General features: G+C 42.6%; 1 protein-coding gene across 2 annotated transcripts in view; it reads left to right on the top strand.

Moving 5' to 3' along the window:
- The window catches only part of LOC138493293 (coiled-coil domain-containing protein 150-like), a 361,270-nt gene that overhangs the window by 293,515 nt on the left and 51,705 nt on the right, over positions 1–16,050 (top strand). For both annotated transcript variants that reach the window (XM_069620392.1, XM_069620391.1), the window contains exon 10: positions 4,676–4,756. In XM_069620392.1, the coding sequence (XP_069476493.1) occupies positions 4,676–4,756 (81 nt within the window). The remainder of the gene's footprint in view (positions 1–4,675; positions 4,757–16,050) is intronic.

Here is a 16,050-nt window from a genome sequence, read left to right as displayed (position 1 = left end):
TTGGATAGTGAACTGATGGGCCCATATATTTGTTTTGTTTATAGACAACTACCCCTTATCTCCTGATGAAGACCTACCAAACCATCATTTACACGTCGAAACCCATTGAGAGAAACCTAGGATAAGGCCACTTGCGAAGTCCTTTTTTGGCCTATCCCGATTGCTGACCACCTCTTGTAAAATCTACAGTGGCCATGCATTGTGTGTTGTTGTTGCTGACCACTTAAAAAACCTATTGTGGCCTTGCACTATGTGTTGTTTTGCGCAAAAACTTTTTGTATAACTATGAAATTGTGGATGAATTGTTATATTTGTTATATGTTTTTATTCTGTACTTATTGATGAATTGTATGAGTATTTGGATGGATGTTATATGGATGTGGATAAATGCATGAATGATTTAATAGGATGATTTTTATCAAATGTTGCTGTTTTTATAATATTCCTGCTATGTGAAATTAAAAATCGTTAGAGTGCAGATTAATTTGTGATTAAATTGACAGAGAAAAATGTATTAGGTTTAATAAAATCCTTAATAGGCTTTTTTGCAAATTGTTTCCTCTGGATTTCCTCAACAAAAAAGGTGTCACCCAAAGAAATTGCCTGGAGTATTGGGCACCCTAAGCGCACTCTAATGCCTCTCTCTTGATTACTGAAAAGTTCCTCTCCACCTGTGGCAAAGTTCTAGACGCAAATCTTACAGTAACCTTACTTTCCCTATTGTCATTCCGCATGAGTACAGCACCTAACCCTCTATTGCTAGCATCAACTGTGATAATAGGTGTTCCCATGTGTCAAAAGATTTGAATGCAAGGGCTCTCAATATACACTTGTTTGCCCTTTCAAAAGCTTCTAGCGGCCTCCCAGGCCATTCATATTTCACATCTTTTGTCATTAGTTTCTCATGAGTTTCGCGTGAAACTCACACAAACCCTGAAAAGATAATAATTCTTGTTTGTCCATTGGTTCTGGCACAGAAATGATACTCTTAACCAGGGACTCCTTGGGCCTAATTCCCTCTCTGTTCAACACGTGGCCCTGATATTCCACTTTCTTCTGATACAATTTACACTTTTGCAATTTCACTGTCATCCCACAATTTTTCAATCTCACCAATACATTTTCTAGCGTTAATTTATGTTGTAGTTCATCTCTTGTCTGTATCAAAATGTCACCCTGAAAGTAGATGACACCATGTAAGTCTCTGAATAATCTCTCTGAGTTTCTGAAACACAGAGGCCACCAATGCCAACCCAAAAGGCATCCTATTAAACAGGAAAAGGCCATATGGTGTAATAAAAGTAGTCACGTGCTTGCTTTCCTGAGTCAATGCAATCTGCTGGTAGGCACTATGTAAATCTATGGTTGAAAACACATGGTATTCTCCAATGTCTTTATTAATTTCTGATATATTTGGCAAGGGATGAGTGTCAATCACAATGTTGTTATTCACTCCTCTCAAATCTATGGAAAGCCTAATTGAACTGTCCAGTTTGATTACTATGCCAACTGGGGAGACTCACTCAGTGCTTTCCACTTCTTGAATGATCCCTTGTCTCATCATGTCCCGCAGCAGTATCTGTAAGGGACACATCAATCAATTTCACAGGAATTTTCCTCACTTTACTCTTGATTGGTGTTGCACCTTCTCTCAGTTTGATGTGTAGTTGCTACCCTTTCAGCACACCTATCTCTCCTGAAAACACTTCTGGAAATGATTCTATGAATTCTTATTGATTGAAATCGCTAACAATGGCCAGTACTTGCTCCATGGTGCTAGGTTTTAATTCCATACTAAATTTTGCTTGGATTCTCCAACTTAAAATAGGCGGTCCATTAGCCATCACATTCACCTTTTCCCTTATTTCCTTTTCTTTGAACTTCAATTTTTCCACAAACCATCCAATCATTCCCAACTGATGCCCCGAACACACAAAGCGTGCTTTAGTTACCGGATTAAGACTCTTCACAATTTGTTTGTTTACCCTTGTACATTTAATGGGGAATTATGGTGTGCAGAGATCCTGAATCTGCCATCAATGGCATCTTTACCACCACAATTTCTAATTGACATGTTGATCTCTGAACACTGCCAAAGCCACTGGAATCTTCATCCGTATCCAAGATCATTAGTACATTGTTCCTGTGTATTGTTCATTGTTCATTGTGCGCCTCTTTCCTACACACTTCATCCCTGTAGTTTTCATATTCATCTAGTGCCACTTGCTTTCTCTCATTCACAGTATTTGTTTTGTAGTACCTGTTCCTACATGCTTTTGCAATATCCCCAATTCCTTCACAAACGTTGCAAGTTTTGCCAATTGCAGGACAATTCTTGGAGGTCTCTATGTGGCCCTTAGCACCGCACCTGAAGCATCTGACATTGAAGCGATGTTTCCCTTTTGTGTCCTTGTATTGAAAATTGCTGCATTCTAATTTGATATGTGTCGTACATACTGAGGCTGGGTTTTCTGCACTTTTTTCTTTAGCTAGTTTTGTGCAAGCTTCCATGGACCTCTCTGTGCTCTTTGCAATTCGTATGATCTTATATAAAGTAGGTTCTGATTCCTCCCATATATGTTCATGTATTTGATTACTGGATGTGTGCACCATTATTTGGTCTCTCAAGAGTTAATTTAAGAACTGCCTAAAATTGCATCTTGTGGTAATGCGTCTTGATGCTGCCAGGAATTCAACAAAAGATTAACCAGCAAAATGTTCTCTGGTATAAAATGGGTGCTTCTCTAAGACCACACTCTCTTTTTTCTTATCTTGTTTCTCCATCCACGCTACAACTTCGTCATAAACATTGAGTTAATCTCCCTCTTGAGTTTCCAGCACTTGCGGTAAATGTTAGCACACTTCTTGACACTCCGAGCCAGGATTATGCATAAAAATCTCTTTTCTTAATTTGTTTCCATCTATTTCTTCCAGATATATGTCAAACTCTGCCTTCCATCGTCACCAGGGCATTTAATGGCCTTCCAAGAATTTAGGATTTTTTGTATTTATATTTTATTTGGATTTTATATAGTGCTTTACACCAAAGGGCTATACATAAGTTCATTAAACAGTACAATACAAATGAGGATTGTAGAAATGTAGGCCCAGACGTGACAAAACAAGAATCTCTTATATGATGCGTTTTTTGTTATTACACAATGACATTTATTTTAATGCCCTGTTCCTTGAAAACAGAGTTGTGAACTGTGCCAATGTGCTAAAACTAAATATGTCATTATAGTTTGCCCGTTCTCTACAGGCAATTTCTTCAAAGTTGAAGAGTTATAACACACAGCAACTAAGACGAAGAAGATCCATGGCAATCGTTATTGCCGAGCAGCAACAGCATTCTAGTGTGAGTTGTTGGCTCGTAACTAGGCAATACTATTCAATGCACAATACAGTGGTCACGTAGCTCACACTGAGAGGTCATTTTTTCTAACCTTCTCCGGAGCTTGTACCTTGAAGGTGTGCTTTATGCGCGCACATCGTTAATGCAGCACTTGTAAGTAAACATAGCGTGAGACAATGGCGCATTGTACTCCTTCTGAGGATTAGTTAATTAAATCGTTACAGTGCTCAATTGTATCAATTGTATAATCCTTTTAAGAGTGATGAAAGCACAGAGCTCTGATCACACTGACCTTATACTTATCCTGCACAGGTTCTCATGCAGGACTCTCACACGAGCAGTCCTTTCGACCAGAGCAAGAGCTGCAGTAGAAAGGTCAAACTGGTCACCACTTGAAGTGTGTTCTCATAACACTTACAAGATGAAATTCATACAGCCGGCACATGCATGATTCAAGTTTATTTTATATAAATTATGCAGTTAAGTTACAAGCAGTGCAGCTAATGTCCTCCTCCCTTCTTGATCATCTCTCTTCTCCAACGCATTCCAGAATCCTCCTATTTTCCACATCATTACATTCTGAATACCTAAGCAGAACACAACAAAATTGTATGTACTCCCCTTGCAAATTATTGCATTATAATGTTGAGTAGGTGCTGCAAACAGACATTTTTAAACAACTGTTTCTTGCTTGTGCAAGGTGAGTTTGTAGATTGCACTGTGCATGTCTTTGCAATGAAGGCTCTCTGCTTAGTGTGTAGGAATGCTTAGCTTGTTATCTCTCACTTCTAAAGTGTTTTCCATTTGGCATATGTAAGCGTGTTTTAGGCTCCTTCTTTCTTAGAAAAAGCTGCATTAGTAGATGGAATTCGTACTCATGCAAGTATTCTCACCTGCCTCAGAGCGTGAGTGAATGTTTAAGGAGTATATTCACCTTGACTATCTATATTACAAGATGCTTTCCTCCCCGATAACACTAACTCGCATGACAGTGCAGCTGGTATCAAAGGCTTGTATAATGAGGCTTTGTTCGCTGCCAACAATATTGTTTCAAGGTGAGACCGTGCCCTGTTGGCACCACCCCATTGAAACAAATGTGTTCCTTTGGATATAAGGGAATGGTGCACAGAAGGAGGGGGGTTCACTTGCCCCGAAGTCTTGTGCCTCCATTCGTTCTGTTTGTTATTGCTATTTACTAATAAATTGTTCACCAATCCACCGAAATCGTGAGTGGTCATTTTTCCATCACAATAGTATGAGGGTCGGCAGGTGAATGGGCATACTCAACATGTGTGTATGATTTTGGTTTTCTTTGTCCAGGTTCTAGCAGATACAGTGAGGAAGTTGAAGAGCTATAAAGAGGGGACGGGAAGTACTTTGAAGGAAGAAACAGCCCAGCAGGTTTGTCCAGTTCTTTGAAGTTATACTTTAACCAGTAACATATTGATTTGGGGTTTCAGACTGCTCCAGTGACTTTCATAATACTTGGGCAGGTACAGGTAATGCCCTACTGCAAGGTGGCCGAAGAGTGTTAACTTGAGCCTAATTTACTGTACAAGAGGGTTGTTTGTTAGTGTCTGTGTGTGTTCTATCAGCTAAGAAAGATTGTCTTCTTAAAGGCCTGATACCATCCAAGTCACACCAAAATTAAATCAACAAGGTACCATACCTATTTCTCTTTAGTACCGGAGTTAGTCCTTATGAGGCATCTGTGACCCTAAATAAGTGTCAGACTTAATAGTATCCAGGTTTGTGTTGCAATTACAATAGAGGATGTCCTAATGGTAGGGTGAACATTTGAAAGAAACCAAAATTGAACTAGATATTTGGAGATTCAGGTAAAGAAATGTAAATCTGTCACTTGTCATTTACAGTTAAGTGTGTATGTTGTCACAAGAGAGACTAAAAAAGAACATGCCACTCACCTTTTTGTTTTTAAGATGTTGAAGAGAGATTTCATTTAAAAAAGCTGGAACAGGGTAAACAATAAGACAAACGATTTGTGAAGAATAAGGACAACCTGAAATATGTTCTAAACCTTACATAGGGTGATACATAAAATCATGGGTCCCTCAAAATGATTAGACAACAATTCTGGAAAACATTGCTCAAAATATATATATAACGATAATGTTTGAGTTGAGACCCCTGAGTAGTCAATAATAGAGTGTAATGAGTCTGTTTCATGTAAAACGGTACACCTAATCAGGGACATTCAAACCTTTTTTATACTGAACCCCCTTGAATAAAAATATGATTGTTGAGTCCTCCTCTTGAATAAAAAGTGTTGCTAAGCTGCCTCAGATGCCAAATCGACTAAAATATTCTAGTAAATGCAGTCGGGATAGACCCTTCTGGAAGAGCCTCAAAATCCCAGCCATCCTTCAGGACCATGTAGGGGATCTGGCTTGTCCCCTAAGATTCATGGATGTATCTTCTCAGACACTTTTTACAAGTTATTCAGAACCAACTTGCCTTCAAAGACTTCTGAGAAAACGTACACAAAGATGGACTACCATTCCCATAACCATAACTGCCACAGCCTTGATAAATACCCTTTTGGTCAAAACACTTGTTGGCTGTTCTGCTCCTTTACCATCACTTAAAATGTTTTCTAAGATCACAAGGACAGGTCAGACCTAGACACATTGCTATTGTATTTATGAAATGTGTTATCACATTATTGACAAATAGAACATTGGAGAGAACTCCTTGACAAACACAGCAAGCGCAAAGTTTCCTTTGGTCCGTCTTTATCCAAGTTAACCCTTTCGGGCACTTTGGGTGTGGCCCCAGACCAAGGCACATGCAGCACAAATACTAATTCCAGCATTACTAAACTTGACATACGCCCAGAAACTCAAAGACAAAGAGTCAAAGTTGTTTTCTGTATCAGTTGCATTGTGGAGTAAGAAAAACTCAAGAAACTGATATCTTTGAATGTACAACAGAAGAAAGAGAAACGCTGTGAAAGGGAACCACCCTCTGGGATAAGGAACCCTATACTCCTAGAATTCTTCTGTTGCAGTTATACCTTTTCCTTTTTTCAACAAGTTTTCATCACACAAGTCCAAAGACATTATCCCTTTCATCTTAGAGTTTATTTTGTTAGTGTGTGAGGGCAAGCATAGTACTTTGGACACAGGACGGTTTTACTTTGGACATTCTAACCTCGACAGGCCTTTAGTTTTGGTTTAAGGTAGAGAAACCCCTCTAGTGCAGGCCCAGAGAGGCATTTCCCCAACCCCTTTTATTTTAATAAAAGTCTATGACCAAAACCACGAACCCCTCATGTCTGAGTCTCATTCTTGGTTCATCGCAGTACTCATTGTAATACATATTTCACCTTCAATCACATTGTACTGCTCCTCTAATGTTTTGTTTGTTAATTTTCATGTTAACACCATATGTATGTGTACCGCACTTATTAATCTCTGCAAATATATATTGCCTTTGCCTTATTACTGTTACGCTCACCTGGTCTCTGCGGAGGCGTTTGGGCATGGTTGCAGCGCTCCCTGAACTTGAATCTCCCCCTTCAGGCCTCTCCCTCAGTAGAAAAGCTGTGAGCGGTGGTACGTGGTGATACTGCTCCTGTGTGGAGATAACAGTGTGTGAGTGCACCAATCTGTGATTGTTGTACCTCTCGAACCCTTCACCCTAAAGTGCGCTTTCTGTGAGCATACGCCGGCCCATAAAGCTCACCTGGGAATTATGGAAGATAAGCTCTCCGTCCTGCTACTTCTGTCAGGGGCGCGTCAAATGGGATCTATTTCCTTCACTGATCCCTGATAAGGATTAGTCCAGTCCAGCTGTGACTATGCTTCTCCTTATGATTGGTAAGTCTTTCTTGAGCATTTGTGATGCTGTTCGTTCTGTTTAATGTCTTTATATGTTGCTCCTATTTATGCCCGCAATAATGTCTCTCTTCTGTTTTCTTCCCTTAGATGGAAATGCGGCCTCAATGTAGCTGTGATACACGAGGCGCGGCCGGATGGAAGATGGATGCTACCGCAATGCTCGACAGCAGGTAAGTGATGGTTTTAGGAAAAGCGCAAAGTATGGCGAAGCGCAACCTTAAACTGGCTGTTTTTTCGATGTCTAACCTTGTCTTCTGTTTTTCCTTGCAGGCGCTGCTGTCGACGATGGATCGTGTCGTGCTGCGGTGCAAAGTTGAAGATTTCGGCATTCTGGAAAGTGTAAAGATGTACAGGTAAGAACAGCGTCCCCCAGTTGGTAAGTATGCTGGCAGGAAGCAGGATGCCCAGGAAGCAGGATCTTCAAAGGTAAGTCTGACCTCAGGCGACGGTGGGCGTTACGATGCTTGCAAGTGCAGAATAACGCGAAGCGTCTGTCTTGAGGATCGGGGCAGCTTATATAGCTGAGATCATGGGCACACCCATTAGGGCCGGCTTACCAGCCACACCCTGCCACTCCTAGAGAGTGAGCACGTGCAAAGGCAATCCATTAGCAGCCACACCCAAGAATACACTTGGGGCTGCTTAATGGATGGAATGTTCAAGGTTAATGCATCCTGCTTAATGGATGGAATGTTCAAGGTTAATGCATCTGAGTGCTATGTCCATAATAAAAGCTTTTTGGTGTTAAATGAATGTTCTTGTTTACTTTTGTTCATGAGCCTGGCACCAAAGGCGCCAGGACAGTGTCCACCCAGGTCTCCTGTGCATGCGACCCCTGCATGCCTGTGCCCCTGACTTCGTGACCATGACAGCACTCCCCTCATGGCCTCTCTCAAGGGTGGTTCTCCTCCCGTTTGATGGGGTTATTGCGATGGAACTGTCTGATTAAACGCGAAGCATGGAGGTGTTCACTGGGTTCCCAAGTTCGGTCTTGAGGTCCGTAACCTTTCCAGTCAATTAGGTAATACAATATGTATCAAACCACCTTGGAGTCCTGGATGGATTTGTCTTCATATTCTGGTTCTCCATCTATTACTTCGGGCTCTGGCGGAGAACCAAGCTGTGTATTGGATTTCATTGGTTTGAGTAGAGAGACATGAAATACGGGGTGAATTTTCATGTGAGATGGTAACTCCAATTTCATGGCGACAGGATTGATTGTGGACTTTATAGTATAGGGGCCAGGGTATCTTGGGCGGAAAGCTCTTGGCCCCTTCAGGGGAATATATTTGGATGCTAACCACACCTTTTCTCCAATCTGGTAGCGGGAGCTTCCTTCCGATAACGATATGCAAACAGTTTGTGTCTTTCCTTAGCCTTGGTCAGCTGCTCTGTCGCCTCCTTAAGAACCTGAGTGATGGTTTTATGCACATTTTCTATAGCTGGCATTTCCAGGGTATCAGGTAGATCAAATTCTGATGTCCTCGAATGTCTTCCGTGCACAGTGTAGAATGGAGTTTGCCCTGTGCTTGTGTGAACTGAGTTGTTGTATGCATACTCAGCTATCAAGAGTATATTTTTCCAAGAATCCCCAGACTGTTGCAACATACACTTGAGATATTGCTCTAAATCTTGGTTGGTTCATTCAGTTTGCCCATCAGTTTGAGGGTGATGGCTTGTGGACAACCGGAGATCGATTTTGGCAATCGTACAACAGTTTCTCCAAAAGGCAGAAACAAATTGAGTTCCGCTATCAGATACTAATATTGATGGAAATTGATGCAATCGAACAATTTGCTCTAGGAACACAGAAGCGAGAGTTGACGCAGCTGGGAGTCCCTTCAGAGGGATGAAATGGGCCATTATGGAGAATAAATCCACAACTACTAATATAGTGATGTATCCATTGCAGAGTGGAAGATCCGTGTTGAAGTCCATCGACAGGGTATGCCAAGGTGCTGGCAGTACTGTCAGGGGATTTAGTAAGCCAGCGGGGTTCTGTTTCTGAGACTTGTGTTGTGCACAGACAACGCAGGTTTCAATAAATTGGGCAATGTCTTTGGTTGGCCACCAGTAGTTTTGTTTTACCTTAGCCTGAGTTTTGGCTATTCCTGGGTATCCTTCCACTAATGAATCGTGGTAATTTGTGATGATTTGCTTTTGCAGTTCTTGGTCTTGGACATATAATCGTCCTTGGAAATACGGTAGATTGTCTTCGATGGTGTACTGGTCACTTTTTAACAGCCATTCCTGTTGTGTTGATTGATCCATCAGGGATTGCAAACTGGTTCTTTGGTCATCCACACACGTGATGGCAGCTATTCTGGTTTGAATCCTTTCCTCAGGAATTATGACCATGGGGTCGCACACTGTATAAGCCTCTTTTTCTTCACTCATGCATAATGGAGCATCTGCTTTCCCATTGCATACTCCAGGTCTATAAGTGATAATAAAATCGTATTCCGCGAAAAAAAGAGCCCAACGAAGTTGACGTGAGGATTGTGCTTTGGCGGTTTTCAAGTATTGCAAGTTACGGTGGTCCGTGGTGACAGTGACCATATGTCTCATCCCAAGAAGGTAATGTCTTCAGGACTTGAATGCTGCTTTAATCGCCAGTAATTCCTTATCTGTGATTGTGTAGTTCAACTCGGGGGCTGAACATTTGCGGGACCAGAATGCAACGGGGTGTAGTTGTCCTGTTTCAGGGTCTCATTGTGACAATACTGCTCCCATGGCTATTTTTGAAGCATCTGTCTCAACTATGTAAGGTAGGTCTGGTCATGGGTGTCGAAGGACTGGTGCTGTAGTGAATGCTAGTTTCAACTTCTGGAAGGCTTCTTCAGCTTCTGCCGACCAATGGAACTTTTGATTTTTCTTTAACAAGGAGGTAATTGGATGTACAATTTGTGAAAACCCAGATATAAACTGACAGTAAAAGTTGGCGAATCCGAGCACGCTTTGCACACCTTTCGTGGATGTTGGTGAGGGCCATTGGAGGATTGCATCCACCTTTCATGTATCCATATGTACGCCTTGTGGTGTGAGCATGAAACCGAGAAACTCGACCTCAGTTACATGGACAAAAACATTTTTCCAACTTGGCATACAATTGGTGTTGTTGAAACTTCTCTAAGACTGCCCGGACATGGCCTGCATGTTCTTCCATGGAATTTGAGTAGATAAGAATGTCGTCAATGTAAACAAGAGGGCAAACGTCCAGTAATTCACAGAGTACATCATTCATAAAGAATTGGAACGCCGCGGGGGCACTGCATAGCCCGAAGGACATGACCTGGTATTCAAAGAGGCCGTACTTCGTGCGGAAGGCCGTTTTCCACTCGTCTCCCTCTGTTACTCTTGCAAGATGGTATACTCCTCTTAAATCCGTTTTGTGTAGATTTTAGCATGTTTCACTTGGTCCAGGAGCTCTGGTATATGTGGTAAAGGATATCCATTTTTTAATTTGATCTGATTGATGGCTCTATTGTCAATGCAAGTTCTTAAGTCCCCCTCCTTTTTAGGCACGAAGAATAAGGGCGAGGAAGCAGGTGACTTGGACGGGCGAATGAAACCATTCGCCATGTACTGATCCAGGTAAGTTCTAAGATGCTGATTTTCCTGTTCTGTCAGAGCGTAAATTCGTCTGCAAGGGATCTGGGCTCTGGATACAAGATCTATTTGACAATCATAGGGTCTATGCAGGGGCAGAACATTGACTTGCTCTTTTTTGAAGACATCCTGGTAATCTTGGTAATCAAGAGGTACGGAGCTGGTGAGGCCCAACACGATTCCTTTTTTCGGTTTCAGATTGGTGTCATCTTTTTTGTAACATGTGTCGGCACAATCATGAGGAAATGTCAGAACTCGTTTTCGCCAGTCGATCCTAGGATTGTGGGTCTCCAGCCAGGGCATTCCCAATATCATCTGGAACTGAGGAGCACTGATGAGATCGAAAGTAATGTCCTCTTGATGCCCTTCCTAACACAGAAGCTTGACTTTCTCTGTGTATTGTGTCACCGGGCCAGATGATAGATGAGAACCATCCACAGCACTGACGTTTTCCGATTTCTGCTTCTGTCGGAGAGGAAGGCCTATTCGGAGAGCCAAATCGTGGTCAATGTAGTTACCCACAGCTCCACAATCAATATATACCTCCAATGCATGTATTTTCGAGGGTTGCTTGTGATTCACCAAAAGCACTGGAAGGACTAGATGTGTGGTCTGTACGGATTCCTTTTTCATGCTCGACAAGCGGACCCCTACACTTGCTGGGCATTGGCGTTTCCCGAGTCTGTTCTTCTTCTTTATCAGTTTTGTCTATTGCCCCAATGTTTTCTTGGGTGATTTTACCGGGCAGTCACGGAGGAAGTGACCTGCTTGTCCACAATATAAGCAAAGCTGTTGTTGTCTTTGTTTTTTTCCCTTTCTGCTTTGGTAAGGGGGCTTTGGTAACTTGCATTGGCTCAGACTGTTCATGTCGTTTAGTCTGATTCTCACAAGGTCTACGTAAACTGATTGTCCCTCTGATCTAGCTCGATTCATTTTCCAATTCTGCAACCTATGATCGAGTTGCACCGTCAGGTCTATGTAGTCCGCACACCTCTCAGGGGGATTCACCACTAGCGCCAACACATCCTTAAGTTCTCCACGTAACCCTCGGTAAAAGAGTGTAGTCCTCTTCTCTTCTGGCCAGTTGGTCTGGGCTATGAGACGATTGAAGACTGTAATATAGGTTTATAGATCTTGACTCCCTTGTCTGAGTGACAACAACCCGCTGTCCAGAGCTTGTCCTTGAGTATGATGGGCAACCAATTTCTCCATCTCATGTTGGAAATTCCAAAAGTTCCGTACTAAAGGGTCATCTTGATTTACCAAAGGTATTGACCAGTCCGCTGCACTACCTCATAAATACGAGAGTACAAACGCCACTTTGGCTTGGTCATTAGGAAAGGTTCCTGGTCTGCACAAGAAATGAAGGCGACATTGATTCATAAATACAGCAAACTTGTTTGGGTCACCGATGAAGCGTTCAGGTGGGGCTAGAGACACTGCTACCGGAAGAACCACCTGAACCAGTGTTGATTGTTGTGGTGTGGAAGAATGAGAAAAATGGGTCACTCCAGGCAGTGGAACCTGTCCTGCTTGTGTCTGTAGCATTTGTCTTGCCAATGTGTCAGTTCTTTCTTGAGTTACAATAAGATCCCTCTGTACTGCATTGGTTTCCTGTCTTGAAGCATGTACTTCAGCCCGTAATTCCCTTGGTAAGAGGGCTAACTGATCTGTTTCTGAAGTTTCCATAATGCCCAGACAGAGAGTATTAGAGGCTTCGTGTTCTGTTTTGCTCACCTGGTCTCTGCGGAGGCCTTGGGGCACAATTGCAGCCCTCTCTGAACTTGAATCACCCCCTTCAGGCCTCTCCCTCAGTAGAAAAGCTGTGAGCGGTGGTACGTGGTGATACTGCTCCTGTGTGGAGATAACAGTGTGTGATTGTTGTACCTCTCGAACCCTTCACCCCAAAGTACGGTTTCTGTGAGCATACGCCGGCCCATAAAACTCACCTAGGATTTATGGAAGATAAGCTCTCCGTCCTGCTACTTCTGTCAGGGGCGCGTCAAATGGGATCTAGTTCCTTCACTGATCCCTGATAAGGATTAGTCCAGTTCAGCTGCGACTATGCTTCTCCTTATGATTGGTAAGTCTTTCTTGAGCTCTTGTGATGTTGTTCGTTCTGTTTAATGTCTTTATATGTTGCTCCCATTTATGCCCGCAATAATGTCTCTCTTCTGTTTTCTTCCCTTAGATGGAAATGCAGCCTCAATGCAGCTGTGAGACGCGGCCGGATGGAAGATGGATGCTACCGCATGTTCGACAGCAGGTAAGTTCTAGTTTAAGGAAAAGCGCAAAGTATGGCGAAGCGCAACCTTAAACTGAGTGTTTTTTCAATGTCTAACCTTGTCTTCTGTTTTTCCTTGCAGGCGCTGCTGTCGACAATGGAGCAGGTCCTGCTGCGGTGCCAAGATGAAGATTTCAGCATTCCGGAAAGTGTAAAGATGAATACTTGGTTCGCCAAAGAGATGTACAGGTAAAACAGCTTCCCCCAGTTGGTAAGTATGCTGGCAGGAAGCAGGATCTTCAAAGGTAAGTCTGACCTCAGGCGACGGTGAGCATTACGCTGCTTGCAAGTGCAGAATAACGCGAAATGTCTGTCTTGAGGATCGGGGCAGCTTATATAGCTGAGATCGTGGGCACGCCCATTAGGGCCGGCTTACCAGCCACACCCTGCTACTCCTAGAGAGTGAGTGAGCACATGCAAAGGCAATCCATTAGCAGCCACACCCAAGAATACACGTGGGGCTGCTTAATGGATGGAATGTTCAAGGTTAATGCATCCTGCTTAATGGATGGAATGTTCAAGGTTAATGCATCTGAAGTGCTATGTCCATCATAAAAGCTTTTGGTGTTAAATGGATGTTCTTGTTTACTTTTGATCATGAGCCTGGCAGTGTCCACCCAGGTCTCCTGTGCATGCGACCCCTGCATGCCTGTGCCCCTGACTTCATGACCATGACAGTTACGAGAGGCATAATAATTCACCTTCTTCAGGTGAACTTTCCTGTAAATATTTCGCCTGTTTCTAACAATTGCATCAATGTCTCTAGATCAATGTGTCAATGTGCTTTCGGCAAACATAATGCACACCATTCCACCCTCTTGAAATTGTGTTTTGTTTCTAACTAGTGTGCAGTTTTACTTTCATGGAATTTGAATCTTATACATCAAATTTTTGTTACATAAAACAACACCTTTTGTCTATATGAAAAAATTAATTTAACTACATGCTTTCTGTTTTTTAAGAGTAGATTTTGATTGTTCCTCTATGTATGTATTGTTCCTGTTTGTACACCAAAATTATCTTCAGTTTCAATGTTTTTCTCAAAAATGTTTTGTCATTGGACCACGCCCCCTAGTTTTAGTGCATCTTCGTTTGCTTCTCAATCTCCACTTTCCATTGTCCTAATACACATCATTTTCCATTATGTTAATTCAACTTTTTTATATGGATTTTAAGGGTGCAGAAGAAGGCAAATAACACACAGGTGGCATATTGATCTTGGATCAAAGACTTGTATTGGTTTCAAAATAAAGGTAAAAGAGTTGTAGAAAGACATAACTATCCCTAGCCACATAGAGGGGTTGCCATGCCTCATAAAACATATAGTATGGACTCTGTCAGGATGTCCGTCAAAAAAAAATGGCCCTGTCCTGTGTCTAAGCCTATTTACGTCCCTTACAGTCTTTATCTAACTAAAAGAAAAGTGGGTGTCTTCTTGATTCCAGAAGAATGCCTCTCCCGTTCTGGATGCTGACGCCAAAGCGCAGTTCTTCTGCAAAACAAATATGCAAAGTTCAATGTTCATAAACTTGGTCAACTTAAATATAGCCCAGTTCCCCGCTCTCCTGGGGGGAGGAGGACTCTTCCTGGGCTCCTATTTCCTGTTGTTTGGAAAGTAATTGTCCTCAAAATCCTCTGGTTCACAAAATAATGTTCATTAAATCCTATGGTTGACAAAATAATGTTCCTTCCCAGTCTCTTTTCAGACCTGGTTCACTAACCTGCCAGACCTCACCTTAGACTTTTCCAATAGTGTAACAAGTCGGGGTTACTCATCTGCCAGACTTGATTTCTACAACACTCGCTCTTAAAAGGTTTTATAGTTTGGGCTTCAATCCACGGATTGTAAATCTCCTAGAGGGATGTCCTCGAACCTTATGTATTCCACTGGTGGGCTTCGCCCCCTTCAATTTGGGTCCCAGACCATGTTCCTTTCGCTTGCCGGGATCCTTGTCCCTTTGTTACCTAGTGTCCACTTGGACAGACCTGGTATACTCCCCTGCCAGGCACTGTCCCGCCTACGTGCACTATCAAGGTTTGTTTATGTTTGTCTCCTTTTCTATTCTCTTGTGTACCTCAGGACGTGTTTATCTGCTTCACACAATCCACAATATATTTCAGACTCTCCTTCTCACCCCTTTGTGCTCTTCGGGATGTTCTTAGTGGATTTAGAATGTTTATATCCACTTGTGTGTCTTCCTTTCCATCCCCTGGTAATATTCGGGATGTTGGTATCAAGTTTGTAAAATTTGTTTTATACTGTGCAGGTTGCCTTTCACCCACTCAGGCTTCTCGGGATGTTCTTATCAGGTTATCAGATTTACAAAGTTTGTTTTATACTGCACAGGGTCCTTCTCACACCTTGGGCTTTTTTGGGATGCTCTTATCGGGTTTGTTTTGGGAACTCTCAGAGTGATTCCTGTTCTCTTCAGGAGTTGGAGCAAAGCTCCTCTGCTCCTGCTGCACTCTGCGTTCTCCTTCTCATGGCTCTGCAGTGCCAGCATCTCTCTCACCTTCGGATGTGTGTGTCTCCGTTCCTGGTTACTTTTTGCTGGTCTGGCTTCTCATGTCTCTGCCACCGATCAGGTCCCGCTCGCTAAGACCTCTCAGGTACTTGTGGAAGTTGTGTCCCGACCTTCAATCTTCGGGTTCCTTGGAATGAGACCAGTGTCTCCTTCCCTACTCCTCCATGGTTGTTTGCTAGACCCTGAGTGAGTCCTTCTTCCCTTTTTACTGTCCTCTCTTCTCTTTGGCAGCTGTACCATGTGTGTTGGGCTTTTGCCTCCTTGTTTCATCCTCCTCATCACAGTACTATTCTGCATCAGGTTTGGTAGAGTCTTCCTCCTCCTCGTCCCAGTCCTTTTACATGTGTCCTCTTCTAAACCATGACAAATAGTGGTGTGGGGGACGAGAGGGATTGTAGTGGGGGTTAAGGAGTGTGG

Source organism: Ambystoma mexicanum, chromosome 10 (genome assembly GCF_040938575.1).
Source record: "Ambystoma mexicanum isolate Mex_15411 chromosome 10, UKY_AmexF1_1, whole genome shotgun sequence".
In the NCBI taxonomy this organism is placed as follows: Eukaryota; Metazoa; Chordata; class Amphibia; order Caudata; family Ambystomatidae; genus Ambystoma; species Ambystoma mexicanum.
This window is presented reverse-complemented; position numbering and strand designations above follow the sequence as displayed.